The 19,141-nt window shown below is 32.4% G+C and overlaps 1 protein-coding gene across 3 annotated transcripts in view; it reads left to right on the plus strand.

The window, feature by feature from the left end:
• Positions 1–1,868: 1,868 nt before the first annotated feature.
• The window catches only part of LOC143222618 (uncharacterized), a 33,940-nt gene continuing 16,667 nt past the window's right edge, over positions 1,869–19,141 (plus strand). The window contains exon 1 of one of the 3 annotated variants that reach the window (XR_013012391.1): positions 1,869–2,071. Coding sequence is in view for 1 of the 3 variants with exons in the window: in XM_076449322.1 (XP_076305437.1) it covers positions 11,289–11,639 (351 nt within the window). In the remaining 2 variants the exon portion in view is untranslated. Of the gene's footprint in view, positions 2,072–11,117; positions 11,640–19,141 lie in introns of those variants that run through there. The other 2 variants (XR_013012387.1, XM_076449322.1) reach the window with 2 other exon arrangements.

A 19,141-nucleotide genomic window follows, 5' to 3' on the forward strand; every position in this document is an offset into this window, starting at 1 on the left:
CTGTGATGAAATACTAGTTTCTAAGGGCTGGTTTACGATAAAATGTATCTCTATCAAAAGAAAACAAAGAAACGAAAATTCTAAGTGAACATACCAGTTCCACTGGAAGATGAAAATATGAACGAGAATTCATGCTATATAATTCAGAGACATTGTTATAGTTCTTCATGTGTGTTGCAAATCCAGTGGCATGCACATAGGTGTGACAATCGTAAATCCAGTGGCATGCACATAGGTGTGACAATCGTAAATGCTACACCAGTGATATGCTTGACTCAGCATACCTTATCCCAACCATAAGATTATATGAAACATTATTCTATTTTATTGATGAAAGTTGTAATGGTAGCAGTTTATTGCAGCCCAACAAATCTCGGTTGCAGAAAGTTTTAAATCAACTTCAACTTGAGAAGTGTCTTCTAAGAAAAATTGTTTATGTGTCTAATGTTAAGAATTTAGTTCATTTTCCCATGATTGAAAATTATTTATTATCATCAAGATTGCTAGAAATGTACATAGTTTTATGTTATTCTTAAAATTAGGAATATTTGTAAGTGAAGAGTTATGGTTTTCCAAAACAAATGAGCTTTTTGAGATGAGCTGTGTCTTAAGACTGGCTGTAAGGGCTAGTGGCACATTTAATTGAACAGGAGTGAGCAGAAAAGTAGATGTTTGATACATTTAAGAAGTACAAGGCTTAGAAGAGAGATTTTCTTATTATAAGAGGAAATATAGATTAATACTTTGTATTTTATGTGTTTATTAAAGTACTTTCAATTATTAGAAAGTATTAATGTAAACGATTTGTTATACATTGATTGGTGTACTTTAATGTCACTTTTGCCATACGTAACAACCATTGATAAAGTGATGTAGTTAAGGAAGGTCAGAGACTATGTAGCTCTGGCACATCCACTTTACTATCATTACCATGAATATTCACATGACCAAGATTCCAAAATTTGTGTGTTAAATAGTTATAAATGATTCAATACAGAGTAAATACCGCGTCCATTAGACTTTAAATCAAAGAAACCACCTTGAAACTAGAAAGCTTCAAAAATAACATACACTGATTCGACTACAAAGCTTTTAAAATAATCTAGGTGGAGAAGGGTTTAAGAAACGACAGAGGACGGATTTGTAAATGTTATACAAATGTTCTTTATGATGTTGGTTATGATCAGAGTTGTATCCAGAACTTTAAATAATTGTCTATTTTTCATATTAGTTCAGGTATCTTACAACACAATTCACAAGACAAATTATTTCTTCTCTACTCTGTTATTTATAATACAATTTGTGATAATTTCAATTTAGAAATTGTCACTATATGCTATTTATGGTTGAGCTCGCAATCACACAGTCTAGAGCTATCTAAAGCTCTATCTCAAATATATCTTACTATATAACAAACTTAAATTTCTTACTTCATGCGTATTTATAACCTGAGTCCTAGAACGTTCTAAATGCTACAAGATATTATGAAGCAATAATACTCAATCAAAGCACAAGAAAAATTTAAAAGGTTCCACGATAATACGAGAGCCGATTCACAATTGAGCCACGTGACATATGAACAATACAGTTAAGTAAACAAACATGCAATATATTGTCGCTCCTAAAGATAACTGACTTCAACACTCATGCTATACTTAAATTATTTAAACAATAACACTCACATTAACTTAAACAATCATATCTCTAATACCTTGGGACATTAGTTGATATGATTGTAAAACTACAGTATCATCTAGCAGTCAATCGGGTAATATCTAAAAGTTGTAATCTCTCATATATTTCATTGTGATAAAAAAAAGACATAGGTAGCGTTTTCTTCCTTGGAATATTTCGTTATAAAATAAAGACTAGCGAACTCGTAGGTCTATGGTGTATATTTATAGGGTGGATATAATGCACTTTTTGCACTTTTAATTATCATTACCACTATAATGCAAACTTAAGGCTAATTAGTAGGCCTATTTATTTATATGTCACAACGTGAATCAGTGCCAAATTTGAGTTTGGCTTAAAAGTAGTTGTCTCCACGAAATAACAGGGTTTTCTAAAGGTGAGTAAAAAGTTTTACCATTGTGCGAACCTCAGGGCCTAGATAAATAATTTGGTACCATTTAAAAGTTTGCAAGTCCAGTAGTTTAACAGGGGCGCAGATAGCCTAGTTGCTTTGCTCCATAAAACATCAAACCAACCAACCAAGTTTAGCAGAAGTTGCATAACTAAATCTTATAATATAGGTATGATACTATGATCTCTTAGTTATCTCTCTCTTTGATAAGTGAAAAAAGTATTCGTGTTGGATATAAAGAAATGTTTAAGTTATTTAGTGATTTAATATTTAATGATTATTTAGTTTTCATAAAAATAGTGTAAAATCTTAATTATTTTAAAGCGATAGTTGTGACACGTTCATTAGGAAACTTGATACGAGTCGTATGTTATGTATCTAGTTCAATTGCTGTATTGGCTTTCGTAATATTGTTAGCGCCATCTTACTCCAAACTTCTAAGTTCTTGTCGTGTGCTGTATTGTTCTCACTAAAGAACTAGATGCTTTTAGATTTTTCTATCGCGTATTATACAGAGAGTAAGTAAAGAAAGTAGGTTTAGTGAGATTTAATTAGACAAATCTAGTTTGGGTGTTTGGGAGTTTAGTCGTGATGGACGATTTATAAAGAAGTTGGCTTAGAAAACGTTAAATTAGTAGAAGTGAAGTTTAACTGGGTGAATGTTAGTTTTGCCGTAAAGGACAACATTTAATATGAATTTTACTCTTTGATAAGGGTAAGGAGAATAATTTGTCTTGTCAAAAGGTGTTCTAAAATGATTGAACAAGCCTATGTGGACTTTTGACGGACAGTAGAGTTATTTAGATATCTATATAACCCACGGGGTAACGTAAGTGATAAAAGAGTAGGGAAGAATTATTCATCTTGTCAATTGGGTTCTGAAGTAACTGAACCAGAATGTGTGGAGTTTTGACAAGTTTGTTTGTTTAGAATGAAGTACAAAACCACAAAATGGGCTATCTATGTTCTGCCCACCACGGATATCGAAACCTGGTTTCTAGTGGTTTGAGTCTGCACACATACCGCTGTGCCATTGAGGGACTTTTAGGAAGAAAATATAATTTAATGTTTTAGATAATTTTTACAGTGACTTTTAGGTCCATGCGTGAAGTGTACTTCCGTGAACTCTTCTCCCGTTTGTGGTTACTCATTATGAAATATGTTTTTTTTTAAGAATACATAAACTGCAGCAATAAATGTGTATTTTTATACATCATCAGTTTAAAGTCTTAAGAATTTCATAACTATCAAAACAATGTTTTTATGCTGACACTTTATTGGAATATCTCTATTTCTGATGTCTCTGTATAAAACGCCAGCCACATGTGTCATTTAATTCGATTTTATATTAATTTCACGTTAGCTTTGGTTTATTATACATAGAAAAAACAACAACTATAGTATATGTCGGGTAAAGTGCCTATAGGAAATGAGCAAAGAGGAATTAGTTATTTGTACATTTTTCATTAAAATTAACAGTTTTACTGTTCCTAGGAGAGACATATTTGGCACATTTTGTGAATTAATGTTGTATGAAGTATTATCAGTGAAACTGATCTTCCTTAAAGAAATAGAGCAAACCAACTGAATAACAGGAAATTCGGTAAGATATGAGTTATAGGGAATTTCTGTATCTTTCAAAAACTGTGTTTGTCAGTACGAAATAAAAATATACACAATATAAGACACAATGGACAATCCTTGTTTAATAACAAAAATATAGTATTTATAGTTAGGATGCTGGACAGTCTTTGTTACTGGATATATTGTGATATATTTCTCTCCAAGCTGTATTGATTGATTTCATTTAACAGTCTCTTTAAGCGTAATGTTACTTACTATTAAGTTAACACAAGATTTGCCCAAGGCAGTTAACACTATCAACATTTTCATTCAAACTTAGGGAAAGTCACATACCCTCAACGCATAACCTAATCTGCTACTGCAGGACTTCACCGACAACATCACTGAATACTATATAGCACTTCAGCCGTATCCTACAGTGAATTTATAAAAATTCATTGGTAATCAGCTGTTTTATTTTTGGGTAAAAGTAAAGCCACCATGGGCAGAGTAGGTGTTAACTCAAAAGATTGACAAAAATACAAAGACACAACAAAACGAAAGCAGCTTCATAATTTTCTTACCCATGTGATACGTGAAAACTGCACACATCAGAGCAATTAACTAGCTAGAAATTTACTATATTAAAATAAGGAAACAGAAAGTACATTTTAGTCCTATATATCACACTTTTCCAACCCTATTAACTTTATGAACATTTGTTTAGGTCAAGAGGTATGGTAGCTTTCTATCACCTAAACATTTAAAAACAATACAGACGGCACAAACCTTTAGCAAAGAAATGCAATGAAGAAAAACCCTTCCTCAGCAATACACATAACTCAATTCTACATTGAAAATTATAACACTATTCATTGGTGATTATACAAAATAAATATACTTTAATTGTGACATCATACAAATTACAAATACGTTTTAACACAGTATAGAGCACAAAATGAAATATCAGTATCCAACAGTATTATATTCCAACCTCTTTAACAATGACTTAGACAATAACAAACTGAACTTTTAATTTAATAAGAATAAAAAAGAAGCTCACACTTTGAAAGATAATATAACAATAACAAAACCTAAACCCAAATTCAGTGCAATGGAAATTATAAAGTCGTATTTTAACGCACATGACAACATTTCAATGTACAATACTGTAACTTACTGTGGAGTTACAAAACAAACTTTCAATGTAACCTAAAGGCCAATGTTCCATCCTTAAAAGAACATTCATATTGGCAGAGAGCAACTGCTAAAAGATAACTTTATCACACAGAACGCCATCATGGAACTAACAACTATTTGCCTAAAATCAACTTATTTCCAATATAACGAGGAAATATATGAAGAAACAGATTGTTTGGCCATGGGATCACTCCTCTCTCCATTCATAACTGATATGTTTATGGAAGGCTTTAATAAAAGAGCCCTTTCATCATAAGTATAAAACATTGTTTCTACAAACGTTATCTTGACAACACTTTCGTTATTTGGCCCCACGGTCATGAATACTTACCAACCTTCTTAGAAAATCTAAAGCTATAACCAAAAGAATACACCTCACCATATAAATAGCGGAACAAAACATTCTATCATTTCTTGACATACTCATCAGTAGACAAGAGAGAAAATCACCACAACTGTATACAGAAAACACGGCTCACACGAACACATGCATGAACTTCCACTTCTATCATCCAACCTCAATAAAACGTGGTATAATCCAATGCCTAAACAAGAGAGCAGAACACATATGCGATAGGAAGAAGACCACAACAGAAAGAAAAGGTAACGTAAACACTACCATTTACTTTCCACACCTGCAAAATTTCAGTTGGAAACACAAACGCATAGCCAAGAAATTCAACATAGACATTCAATGGAAATCCTACAAGACATTAAATTCACTTTGGTGAGAAACAAACAGAAATCTAACAATAAGAATCGAAAAACGTAACTTATGAACTTTCTAGTTCCTCCAAAAAATCGTACCTTGAGAAAATGACAATGAAACTTGTGACAAGAATAAAATAACATAAAAATAATTCAAGACTCAAGAAAACACAAAATTAAGCCTTTGTAGAACACATTATGTCAATAAGGCACAAAATAATCTGGAAAAACTAGAATCATTGACACCCACAAGAAGACAAGAAAAATTAAAGCATAATTTTACATTAACACAATATAAATTTTATTAAACAGAGATTCCAATGTGAGTAATCCGTGGTTACCATTGATTGAATTAACAGAAATTCTCTCTATCAGTCAGAAAGATGAATAAGCCAACCAATCATAACACGTTCTCCACAATCCACTAGAATATTATAAAGACCGAATACCGAATACACCATATACATAGTGTCCAGAAGACCAAAGGCAGATGACTTTATAAACGTCGTCCTCTTCACTTGTGTTTCGACAACAGGCGATTGCCATCCGTTCAACTAAGTTTCGTTGGTGAAAGGCCTGTTTAAAGTATCTACTTGTTGAGTTCTTAAACTTTATACAAAACGTTTGATGAAGTAATTTATTATGTTACGTAAAATGTTTTCCCCTTAAAAAGAAAGGTTCCCCTTTCGAAAGCACTTAGATTAGTGTGTTTTTATCATTTCATATTATAATGACCCTCTAACAATGAAAACAGTCAGAGTACTAAATCAGATTTGCAAAACATGAAATAAAACAAATCGTTTGATAATAATTACATCTGAACACAGTGCATATTAAAGAGTAAAAGAAAATGAACAAATCCCTTAAATTCAACAATAAGATTGTCAGCTTCATGGATCATTTTGTACTAAAAACAAACAATTTAAATTATTGTATTATTGTTACTACATATATGTACAAAATACGTTGTCTGAAACTAAATTGTAATTAGAATTTCTAATTCTAGAAAATAGAACCCAAAACACATTGAAATACACACACCACCTGACCAACTAACTCTGTCAAAAATAGATGGCAGCTATAATGTCAAATTAATATTTCAAGATACAAAATAAAATGAACTCTATAACGTTAATTAAAAAAAAAAAACTTTTAACACAGTCGTTGAAACAAGAACAAATTGGTATCAAAAATTCAGGCACACGTTAAAATACAACATATATATACAACTGAATCAAAGGAAATATACATAATGTAAACTTACCCAATGATGAGCATACGTTTCAGCTCCCCTTGCTGAAAACCTTTGTAAAAGTGACAACATTTGATGTTTGGCTGGGCATGATAACATAATGATGTCAGATTTCTGGGCACAATTAGTCTTATCTGTGGTAGCTTTACATATAGCTAGCAAATCTCCTCTTCCAGACAGGAGGGTAAAGTGTCTTTTTGACATAACCACTCATCCTCATGGTTGCACATGACCTATGTCTTTGTTCTCTTTTCTTATTAACCATCTCCTGAAAATACCACTTCAACATTAGGATTTTCTTCAAGATGGATTGTGTGCTTATAGTGGTTGGTTGGACCATTGATAGGTCAATTCTCAACTACTGCTGTTGAAGCTAAGGTTATTCTCCATCTGAACCACCACTGAAATGGAGAACCGTTATTCATTTTTACTTCCTAGCTGTTGGAAGTGTTAGTGTTGGTTTTAGTACTGTTATCTGTCCAGTATGTGTGCTTCAAATCGTTACCTACTGGTGATGGTGATTAGCAGAAATTACATAGCTGTTGGTTGGTTCTCTTTGCTTGTGTCTGTGTCTGCTTGTGGCCTTAATCTTGGTGATTTTCCCGACTATCAACCTAGATAAAATTCCCTCAGTGACAATACAACAAATTATAAAGGACAAAGCTTCCCAGTTTAGATACGAACTTAAGACTACTGAACTTCAACCAAAGTAGTTGAAAATGTTAGTCTACAGTGACAGATAACTGCAGAGAAGATACTGGTTGAATATTGCCATCAAGGTGTTCGTCAGCACAGCCACTCTGAGATTTTATAGGCAAGACTCTTAAGTGTACCACAGCTATCACTGTCTGTTCATTTTAACACTGATTCCAAGAAACAAACCTAGGTTGGTCAATAATTTGTATTTATGTTTTCGATGCAACGACAACAAGAAAAATGATATAAAATGTTTTACAGAGTTCAATCTGAACACACTATGTAATATAATTTGAAAATAATTATTATTTGAAATCATCACAAGCAAAAGATATGAGTGCATAAAGATACTAGATGACACTATTTTCTGGAATCTTGAGAAGACTTTGTATTAGAATAGAATCTGAACAAAATTACACAATTTATCACTATATAAACAACACAATAGAATCAGCCCGCCTCATGTCACAAGTCAAATTATTAGTAAAAATAGGGAACACATCCTAAATCCCTATCTATTTGATCTTGCTACAAAACTACTTCATATTAAACCATATAGTTCTACAATGAAATCTTCCACGGAAAGATTCAGTTACATCAAAAGGGAAAGACCTATGGCAATACATAGGACCCTAGCATATCAACAGCATTACGCAATTGGTCTAAATTAGACACATACAAAATTGTACATACTACGTTTCTCCTTGTATTTTACTTATACGCTTTTTCTGTATTAATTTTAAATCCAATTATCATAATAAAAAGTGCACAACTTATACGTTCACAACAGTTTGTTTTTTGATACATCAAACATGCAATAAGACACGTAGACAAGACGGGCAAGTGCAAAACTCTAATATCAGTAGCGATATTAAAGTAATAATGTAATAACACAAACTAACATTTAATATATGTGTAAATCAGTTTCTATACAATATAATATTCTGTGATATACAATAAAACTCCATATCTCTGATAATACCGAGCACAAAAAGAATATTTGTTACTAGAAAAAAATCAATTGTTTCTGAGTAACATGAATACGCTCATTCTAAAATTCATATCGAAATTTACTGATCACCTCTAGTTTTCGAATTGTGATAATTTTATTCACAATTTTATTTTTATATTTCATGAAAAAAACAACTTTTTCTTAATGATATTTAATAACTTTATTTATTTATTTAAAAAAACATTTCAGAATGCTCAAAAACAATAAATCATGGTATGTTTGTTTAAAATTAAGCACAAAGCTACACAACAGGCTAATTGTGCTCTGCTTACTATAGGTATAAAAATCCTGTTTCTAGCGGTGTGAGTCTGCAGACATTCTGCTATGCCACATAAATACTAGTATAAAAGCAATGAGTATGACAAGATTATATACTGAAAAACTTTCACTGTGTTATTCATTTTCATTTTTTTTTTGTTACAAAATACCTATTTGACTTGTTTGACTTCAATTTCACGTTGTAAGAACCAAGAGTAATTTCTCATTATTGCAGGATTTCATCGTCTTTGATATCCCTGTTACATAGCAGAAATATTTTGGTGGAAGTACTCACTGTGCCTAGGTCGCCTAGAAAGAAATATAAATCGAAGTGTTAAGATACATGTTCAGCGACATTCCAGACCTCATTTTCCCGTGGTTCTTACGCATGTCATGAATAATCACAGCAAAATTTTCATTTTTGTGATTTCCTAAGAAATATTTTACAATCAATTTGAATAATTGCCAGGCAGCAAGCAAAAGCTAATTGAGTACTGTTTCAAAATCACCATCCAACAAGCACTTTCCGAATACCTCCTTTAATTTTTGTTTCACTTATTTCTGAAAACTTCTCAAAAAATATGTGAAACCACTACCACCTTTGTTGATTCCTTTTTGAAAATAATTCATGAGTGCCAGTTTAGTATGAAGTAGAATCAGAAACACATTTTAAGGATTGATACTCGGTATTCGGTTTTCCTGGTATGTAATTCTCTCTCACACTGGTCATTCCTTCTTTTTGAAATGATGTTTTATCATCTCAGGTGTGCTAGAGCCACAGAAAGCAATAATGTTTGTTATTCCCTCTTCTGCAGGTCTGACAGGAGTTCAACAACTTTTAGATCACTAGATATTTTCTACCTATGGTTATCACATTTGATGGTTTAAAATTTAATCTGAATAATTTGATAAATTGCTTTCGTACTTACAACAGGAGTAACAGGTAGAGACGGTTTAGTGTTCCCGATATGGAAGATTTCAGCCTAACTTTAGATGAATGAATTAAAAGTCTACAATCTCGACGATGATATTCAATACCTAATCCTTTCACCAGTGTATCAATATGTGTACACAAACAGAAACTATCTTTTAAGCTATAACGAGAAGCAAGACTTTAATGGCGACTTCGGTAAATTAAACTCCTAGTTCCTGGAGCTAATAAATTCCATTACTCTAAATAAGATCCAAGATATTTCCCATGCTACTTTAACAGAGACAAGTCACAAATCACATCATTTAACTCTTCTTGTGTGATCAGAGGAGGTAGTGTATGTTGAGGTATCTCAGGAATATAATTACTAGCTGAAGAGAATAAGGATAAAAATAATTAATTGTCTTTGTTGAAAGATAATTCTTTTGTTTCCTAATTCGCTAATGGATGTGGAACTGAAAGGTCATCTCTATAAGGTATTAGTTTTATTATAGATATCTTGATATTTAATATATTCTTTAGTTTTGTCTAAATAGCAAGAAATATTTGCAATAAAAAAGCAGCATTCAGTTAGAGAGGTAGCCTGTGAGGTCACACCAGATCACGAAAACTTGCTCTCCTCTTGTTTAGCCATTGTCTCAAGTCACACGTGCAAATTGTAAATCACACATATGAAGCCCAGTATTCATTTTGGTCACTTAAAATAGTTGTAGTATGCTAGCTTTACCTTGTGTGTGACGTTCTTACTTCGTAAAACTATCATATATTTTCCACAAATGTAACAAAAACTGTTTTGGTAATGTTTGCACTTTTGGACTTTACTTGAGCTGGACGAAGACAGTGTATGGCCTCATAGAAGATCTTACAGTAAAGATAAGCCAGTAATATATATATATTATTAGCCATTAACTTGAAAACAATGATATAGGTAGTACTTTCAAGAGCAACATGGGATTTGGAATATAATTATTATAAAGTCCGATCTACTTTTAATTAGAACTCAAAAGTTCATTGGCGTCAAGAGTAATATTTTTTTCCCATTATATTTAGGTTTAGCATATTTAATTGAAATAGCTAAAGAACAAATTAAGGTAATATGCAAATCTAGATGAACAAGACGTGGCATAATGCTAAGCCTAACAAGACGCTGATCTAAAGGTCCAAGATTCGAGCAATGTTACGAAGCTGAACCTTCACTTCTGTCGGTTTTATAACTGGTAAGAGCAACCCAAAATGCAGTGGGTGCTACTAATTGTTTTTCTTATTCTGGTCAACAGTTTGACTTGAGCTTCGAATAGTTATACTTGAGCCTTGATGTCCGTGGCCTGAATGTTCAGCTCACGTGTTGTAAATATCAAAATCTGTTATTCATTTTTTATTAAATACTAAAAGTAACATTATTTAACTACTATATATCGCAATAAATAAATGTTTTTTTTCATATTCTTAGTATGAATTCTGTTTAACTTTCTTTTATTTAATTATCATCTGCAATAACTGTTCGTCTTATGTCCATACTGAATACATCTACACATCTAAGTCATATGGGTAACTCCATAATTCCTGAATATTGTCTTTTCCAATGGAAATCTTACAATACCTTAACGTCTATTCTGGTAAAAACAAACAGCGACCTATCAAAGATAATCTCAAAAACGTCATCTATGAAATTCCGTGTTCGTGTAACGATACATGCATTGGAAAAAATGGAATAAAACTTGCGACAAGAATAAAAGAACATAAAGATAGTACAAGACTCATGAAAACACAAAATTCAGCCATTGCAGAGCACGCCACGTCAACTGGACATAGAATAAACTGGGAAAAGACTAGAATCATCGACACAGACAAATTCTGGAAGACAAGAAATATCAAAGAATCATTTCATATTAGCAATATTAATCCTTCACTAAACAGAAATTCCAGATTAGAGGTGAGTAACCTTTGGCTGCCATTAGTTGAATCTATAGGAAATCTCTCCTCCAACCAGAAACAGGGATAATCCAACCAAAAACAACACGCTCTCCACAATCCATCAGAACACTATGAAAGATCGACAACACCTACACACACACACTGACTTTAATACGAAAGGCGGAAAACTTTCAAAACACTGTCCTCTACACTCGTGTCTTCACAACAGGCAGTTGCTATCCATTCTACAAAGTTTCATCATGAATATCCTGCCGAAACAATCTATCAAATAAATAACTTCACTTACTTGTTAATCGTGCCCTTGATTCGATTTTTTTACGGTGTACCGAAATAAGATAACATACTGTTTAAATTTGCAATAAAAGGACTACTTGCTAGTTTTTCAAGCTCTACAAAACGTGTGGTCATTCTTTTTTACATCGAGAACACAAACTTAATATATGCATAATTATGCAAACTGATTAGCAGGTTTACTAATTCAACAACTCATTCAACAGATTCAGTATAGCTTACGATATTAATATCATTTCATCTAATATGATATAATTGAAGGTAAAATAATTGATACTCAAAAGAAAGCAAAAGGTGTCACATGGAGCTTATAGATACTGCAAAATGAAATTATAATTAATCAGAATCAATATATGAAATACGAGATTAATAAGCGAGAGTGTGTAAAACAAAATATATTGTAAATAAACGAACATCATAGCACAATCCATAACATGATCTTTTCTGATTAATAAATGGCACAAACTATACATTTGTTCTCATGATGTGTATGATTACCACACAGTAAGAAATATATTACATCAATAGTATGCTGAAGTATCAAATTAGAAAACAAAATGTTGTTTCAGAAACAAACCAACAAAGAAGTCCATACAATGGATAAACCTTGCTTTAAAGAAAAAGATCTCTAGTAATTACTTGTGAAGACTAAAATCTTCTTGACTCTGGTAAATGGACTATTGAATCAACTGTTAGGTTTTTCCACAGACTGATCAGATTATTGAGTCACGTCTTTGCTTGTGTTTCGTGCAGAAGGTTTATGCGTGTTATTTATTAAAACGTTAAGTTTAAAAAGGAGTAGGACTAATTTTATTTTATTTGTCACTTAACTATATTCTTTATTATTATTTGAAACTTACAGTGTATGTACATGAAGACACCTAGTAAATTTTCAAAGTGTGGTATTCTTGTAAAATATTTCTCTCTATGTGGAAGTGCACAAAACTTGCATATGTGAAGCAGTTGGTATTTTAAAATATTTTAGACAATTGCTTCACTATTAAAAACCAACTAAACAAGCCTACGATTTTACAAGTAGTACGCACACGTGGAAAAATGGCGTAAGAAAACGATTATCTTATAAAATTGGTTTAAGCAACTGGCAAATCATAAGCAAATAACAAGTTAGTATTGAGAATAACGATTTGAAGAGTTATTAAAAATAATTCTAACACATAGCATCTCAGAGAGGACACTAAGAGAAATAAAGGCGTTAGTCACGAGTTGACACTGACGCTAAGTTGGTAATATAGTAAAAGCTACTAAAAGATTATGACAAAACCTAAAATCAGCACTTTGAAGCACGATTCATTACTACAGACTGTAATAGTGGTACAAGTGAGAAGGCGACTAGCTCACTCACTATTACAGTAACCAATTGCTTGAGAGTTTTGGTTCTTGTTTTAAGAAAGCCCGAGGAGTTGTAGAAATTAACCAATGAAGTGTGAGAACTACTTGCGGGTATTTATGCATACTACTTGGTAACTCGTAAGAATACGAAAAAAATATCGTTTAAAAACTCGTGTCTGGAACCTGAGGTGCAGTTCTGTGAGACCACTTGAAATTTGATACCAAACTCCGGTTCTCGAGTACTATAATGATGAATATCTTTTTAACTTTGTTGTAAGAAATATTACTATTTCTCTTATACAATAAATGTACTCTAGGAAGAAGTAAACGTTTAAAGAAGTTGATAACTATAACGTGGTTTTAGTGTGATATATGTGAAAAACGTTTACCTCAAAGTTTAAATAATTAAAAATTTATTATTAAAGGTGTAAGTCAATGTAAGAATTAATAAACTTGACTTTTTTTCTTACTATCACTCTCAAAATCAGTTTCTCTATCCTAACCATAAATTTCCTCCAGTGAGCAATCTGTGAGCTCTACTTCCCTCTACACTCCTCAATTAAATAAATTAGGTGTAATTAGCAGTAAGTCAAAGCTCCAACTACTAGCATAAGGGCCTGTCCATTACATGTGTATCGCGCTTCACTTCTTTTCTCTTAATCAGTGCAAAATTTACAGCCTCTGGTAGGAATTTTCTTTCTTCCTGTAGAATATGCTGCTTTATGTCATCAGAAAAATCTACTGAGGAATTCTTAAGTGGAGATCTCCTTGTACCTTCAGGTGATGGATAAGGTTATTCCTCTTTAGTTTTTGTGAGTCTTCTTTCTCTATCAGTAATTCATTCCCTTACCACATAGAGGAAGAACTATTTATATTTTATTTTGTTCTGTTGATGTGAGGCTTTGTAGGCTATATATGAATTGAAAAGGCCCAATTTACTAGATAGAGTACTATCTTTTTTGCCCATTTCACTGTTTTCTTTCTGAGAATGGTGCAGTATGAAAAGTACATATTTGCACGATCAACACTTTTCACGAGGGCATTGTATTGAAGAATACACACGGATTTTCTCATTTCTTCTCTAGTTATTCTAGTTTTATTTCCTACGGTACAAACAGATGAGTCACGGATGACTGAAACCACTCTCATTTCTCTCTCTTATCTTTCCATACGAAAACGAGAACATCATATTTTCTACGGAAAGCTATTTCACCTTTTTGATTGTTAAAACTTTAGTCTTCGAGTTTGGAAGTAACTCTCCATCACTCTAATTGTTCCACAGACTCTTGTTTCATGTTTTAGGAACAGATTTGCAAGGTGAATACTTTATAATAATTGTCCTGATATAATTTTCTCCACAATTTAAGCTTGAGAAGAACTGAAAGAATAGTTTCCTCCAATTTCTTCCCCTCGCCAATATAAATCTTCATTTTGCAAGTATAACGTGAGTCACTTTCTCGTATCATTATCACCAGCAGGCCATATTTTACCATTTTCGCAGAACCTTGTATTTGGAATTTAAGACGTCTTCTCCATGAAATCATGCCCTCATCTAATAACAATTGCTGCTTTGGTCGGTATAGTGTTCTGAATTTATTAAGGAAATAATCCAGTACTGGTTGAATTTTGAAGAGCTTCCCTGAAGACTCATCCATTTTCTGATTATCATTGAAATGCCAAAATGTCAAAATCTCTTTTGGCTCATTCCAAATATATAGGGCTAATCAAAAGAGGATCTGTTCATTAATAATCTTTCCAGTTACATTTTCTTGTCTGTCCCATCACTAGAATAAGGCCTAGGAATTTCTACATATGTTTAGGTGTAACTTCAGACCATTGAAGTTCATTAGATGATATTTTATGTTTCTCTGCATTTCGATTACGGTAGGTACACATTTCCTGACAAAACATTTCAACCAAGTCATCACCAAACATTAGACTGGTCACAACAGCAATATTTTCAGGTTCTGATGGAGTTATAGCGACCCATGGATCTACTTCAAACATTTCCAAGTTCGGTGAAATATTTATTTTTGACCAATTATCAAAACAGGAAAAAAATAACTAACAGAAACATCTGTAGAATTATCACTTTCTCATTCAGAATCGGTTGAGAGCACAATAACTTTGCGTATCTTTGCAGGTCTAACAACGTCAGTGTAGCTAGACTCATTGTCAAAATAATCAATATCCACGTGTACATCAAAATATTCACCTCTATTTGGAAGATCTGACAAATCATACCAAATAGTTCAGTAATCATCTCATTTTCACTCAACAAGTTATGTTTTCTGCGAGAAGCCATTTATAAAAATGTGGATATTGTAAGCAAAAATCAGAAAATAATATCCATCCAGAACAAAATAAAACGCATCCGACTCACTTGACGTTCTGCACGAAACACGAGTAAACTCGTGCTCCGTACACACTGTGTTAATATATCAAATTATATTATACAGCCTATTTGTTATATGACTTTATCTGAGTGGTCTTCATGTGCTATTTTATCATCATCCTCTCTCACGCTGGAGAACCAGAATCTATTCAACTTTAGATTTATTTTTTATTTATACTTGCATAATAGCCGCCTATAGACTTCCAGTCTGCTTATCTGTAGTAAGCCATGTCGTGACAACATTTCCACTGACTCTCCATTATTTGTTTTTTATTTTCCACCAAGTTACTGTGTTTTTCTTACGCTTTTAAATCATTTCAGTTGTATCATCCACACGAACAAATTAGTAGTATTTTTGTTGTTGATTATTATTTTATTGTTTTCAATAATTTCTTTGCTGTATTGGAGCTCCTCAAGTCACTTTTTTATACATATATTTTTTTCCTTTATTAATAAATTCCAATTAAAATAACTTGCTTGTACTTCTATAATACCATGAAAATGCAATGCTATAAACTCAACGTACATATTTTATTTAGGACTAATCGACTTGGTGAGTCTCTCAATTTTCCATTTACAAGATACAGAGGTGATGCTGCACGTGAATTTCAAAAGCTATAAAATGAATCACGAACTGATAAAATTTCTGAGTCAGTATGGCATGCAACTCTCACAGCATTCGAAGAAAGTAACTGCTAAGTTCAAAGAACACAAAAAATCTGGATCAACTGGAAGAGGTGCTTCAGTTACTTTCGTTAGTAAAGCAACAGTTAACAAACTGCTTATTGTACTGAATAATATGATCTGAAACATTATATCGGATGAAGTTAGTAATGTTGATATGTATTCAGTAGAGATAGATCCTAAACAAAGCATCACTACAAGTGACAAGTGTGCTGTAATAGTTGAGTGTGTGAGTGGAAGAGGGTAATTAAAAGGCTGCTATGGTGGTAGATATAGAGTGTTTGGTCTTGCAAAAAAACTATTTGGAAATTACAACATTGATTTCAATAAGTGTGTTTCAAGCAGAACAGAGGGAGCAGTAGCTTGCATTTGGATTTCAGGTAAAGTTCCCCTCAACTGTGAAAACAGACATTCTCATGTGGTGCTATATACATGTACTCAATTTAGTTGTAATACATTCACCAAAGGAATGTGTTGCAACAATATTATTACTCAATCTGTTGGTAAAGTTGCAGATTTCTTCAAATCTTCGTGCAAGCAAATGGATATTTGAGAAAAGTAAATTAAAAACAAGTTAAAGGTTAACAAATTGATGATAATTAAGCTGACTGGTCAGGACAATCACGTGCATTATCATTTGTGTTCAAAATACCTACAGACGGCTCCTAAGTTGTTTTTACAGATGTAATCAAGTATCTCATTATTTTGCAGCATTCGAAGTCACATGATGCTGCTTCGGAAATATGGACCAGAGGGATGTTGGATGGCTTTCTGAAATATAAAACTATTGTAACCACTTACATATTAATGTCCGACACTTATAAGGGTTTACTATTTTAAATTAAGGGTTAGAGACTATCTTTAAAATGAACGTAAGGTTATTCGGCAAATTGATTTTATTCTTCTTTGCATGTTATGAATTTCATGATCGTAGTCTTATAACATTTAAGTACAATACGCAGTACAATTTCATATAATTCTCACAAATTAATAGGGCACCAATGGAGTGCCTCGAATAAGTCTTTCAAATAACCCCTGTGGAGAACAGTCCGCCAATGCATGTGAGTCATTTGTAGGAACCAGTTTTGCTCACCCCTAATGTAACTGGCCCATGCAGGTGAAGCTATGATGTATTGTCAGGTTTCGTGGGTTAATACTAGATGTGTTTTTAGTTTGGTTTGTCCTATTTTTGTCAAGTATTAAATACTTACCTCATATATAAACGAGCTAGCTATTATCATTTTCAGTTTTAATTTCATTTTAATAGAGTTCAACACTCACGACTTTCTTACATTTTCAACTAATTACATAAGCCGTTCATTGTTTTCGTACTAACAAAATCCTCCATACTCTTTTAGACTGCAGACTGTGTTAACTAAAAATTGCTTAACTAGAATGTCCTGAATGATCCAACTTAGATAAGTTGTTTTAATGATATGGATACTTTAACTAGTGCGTTCATAGTTTATTGCCCAATTAACATAGATATTTTAAAGACCGTTATCACTTATAGAACAACTTTGGCGTCACGCATCCAAATTTTTAAAAATAACATAGGTCCATTGTAACGAAGATGTTGCCAGACATTATAAAACTTGTAATTTAGTAAGAAGAAGAATCATCACAAAACTTTTATGTCAACATGCAGTGGTTTGTTGTTACATACATGAGATGTACATTTTTATGTGATATATCTCATCCGCTTTTGTGTTCAGTTGACAAAGTTAATCACTTCTCAGTGATGTAAATTAACATTTGTGTTGTTTTCAGATCAACCATCAAAGTTAGCAAAGCTAGAGTTGTTGTTGGAGTTATTAGAGTAGAGGTACCTCAGTCTTGCAGGAATTTAGTTGTGCGTATTACCAGCCAACTCTCCTACTTTTATTTTGTGAAAAAAAGCGTAATTGTTGCTTTTAATTAAAGAAGATGGAAATAAGCAACTTGATTAATGAAATGACATCTGATGGCTGCAATATTTTTGCGCCATTAACTTTAAGTTTGCATGTAATTATTATGTTTACCTTTCATGCACGAACTAATTTATACACTGTAAGCATAACAAATTAATTGTGAACATGTGAGCCAAATTTTAAATTACATGGCGCTAAACATACGACGTATTAATTTTTACCTTTTAATAAAGGGTTTGGAGCTATAACAAAAACACCAGGTGATAGATAGTTTGTACTAAGGTAATAACGTTCAAACATGTAACCAAATACCATTCTTGCAACCTGTCGCTCTATATTGTCCCAGTTACAAAAACAACAACAACAGAATACAACTAATGTTATTTTATAAGGATTACAAGTAATAACGAGACAGGAAACACATATATTCTAAAATGTAACACTATTTACAAAGAAATTAACGTTAACGGCATGCACTTGCTATTAAGTATAATTTTTAAATCTGTCTCTTAAAAGTATTGAAATATGTTTTTACGTAAATAGCTAATTGCAGCTTTTGTTAATTTATCTAATAAAGTTAGCACAGCTGAAAATATTAAAATATTTTTATTTGAGAAGTTAAATGGCGTTTTTGTTAAATTGTCTAATACCTCTGATACAATTTGATACAATCATTATTTGATAAATTTAAAATCTTGGTAAACAAAAGTAAGTCAGTAGCTGTTCTAATATCCACAACATGTCGGACTGAAACACTCTTCCTCTGGTAACTTTAAACTTTAGTGTAACAGAATGTTTGATGTTACAAATATTAAGAAGCATAGAACTTTGAAATTGACTTTATCTGACATATTTAGTGTAGCATACGCA

The sequence above is a fragment of the Tachypleus tridentatus genome, chromosome 1 (assembly GCF_004210375.1).
Source record: "Tachypleus tridentatus isolate NWPU-2018 chromosome 1, ASM421037v1, whole genome shotgun sequence".
Classification (NCBI taxonomy): domain Eukaryota; kingdom Metazoa; phylum Arthropoda; class Merostomata; order Xiphosura; family Limulidae; genus Tachypleus; species Tachypleus tridentatus.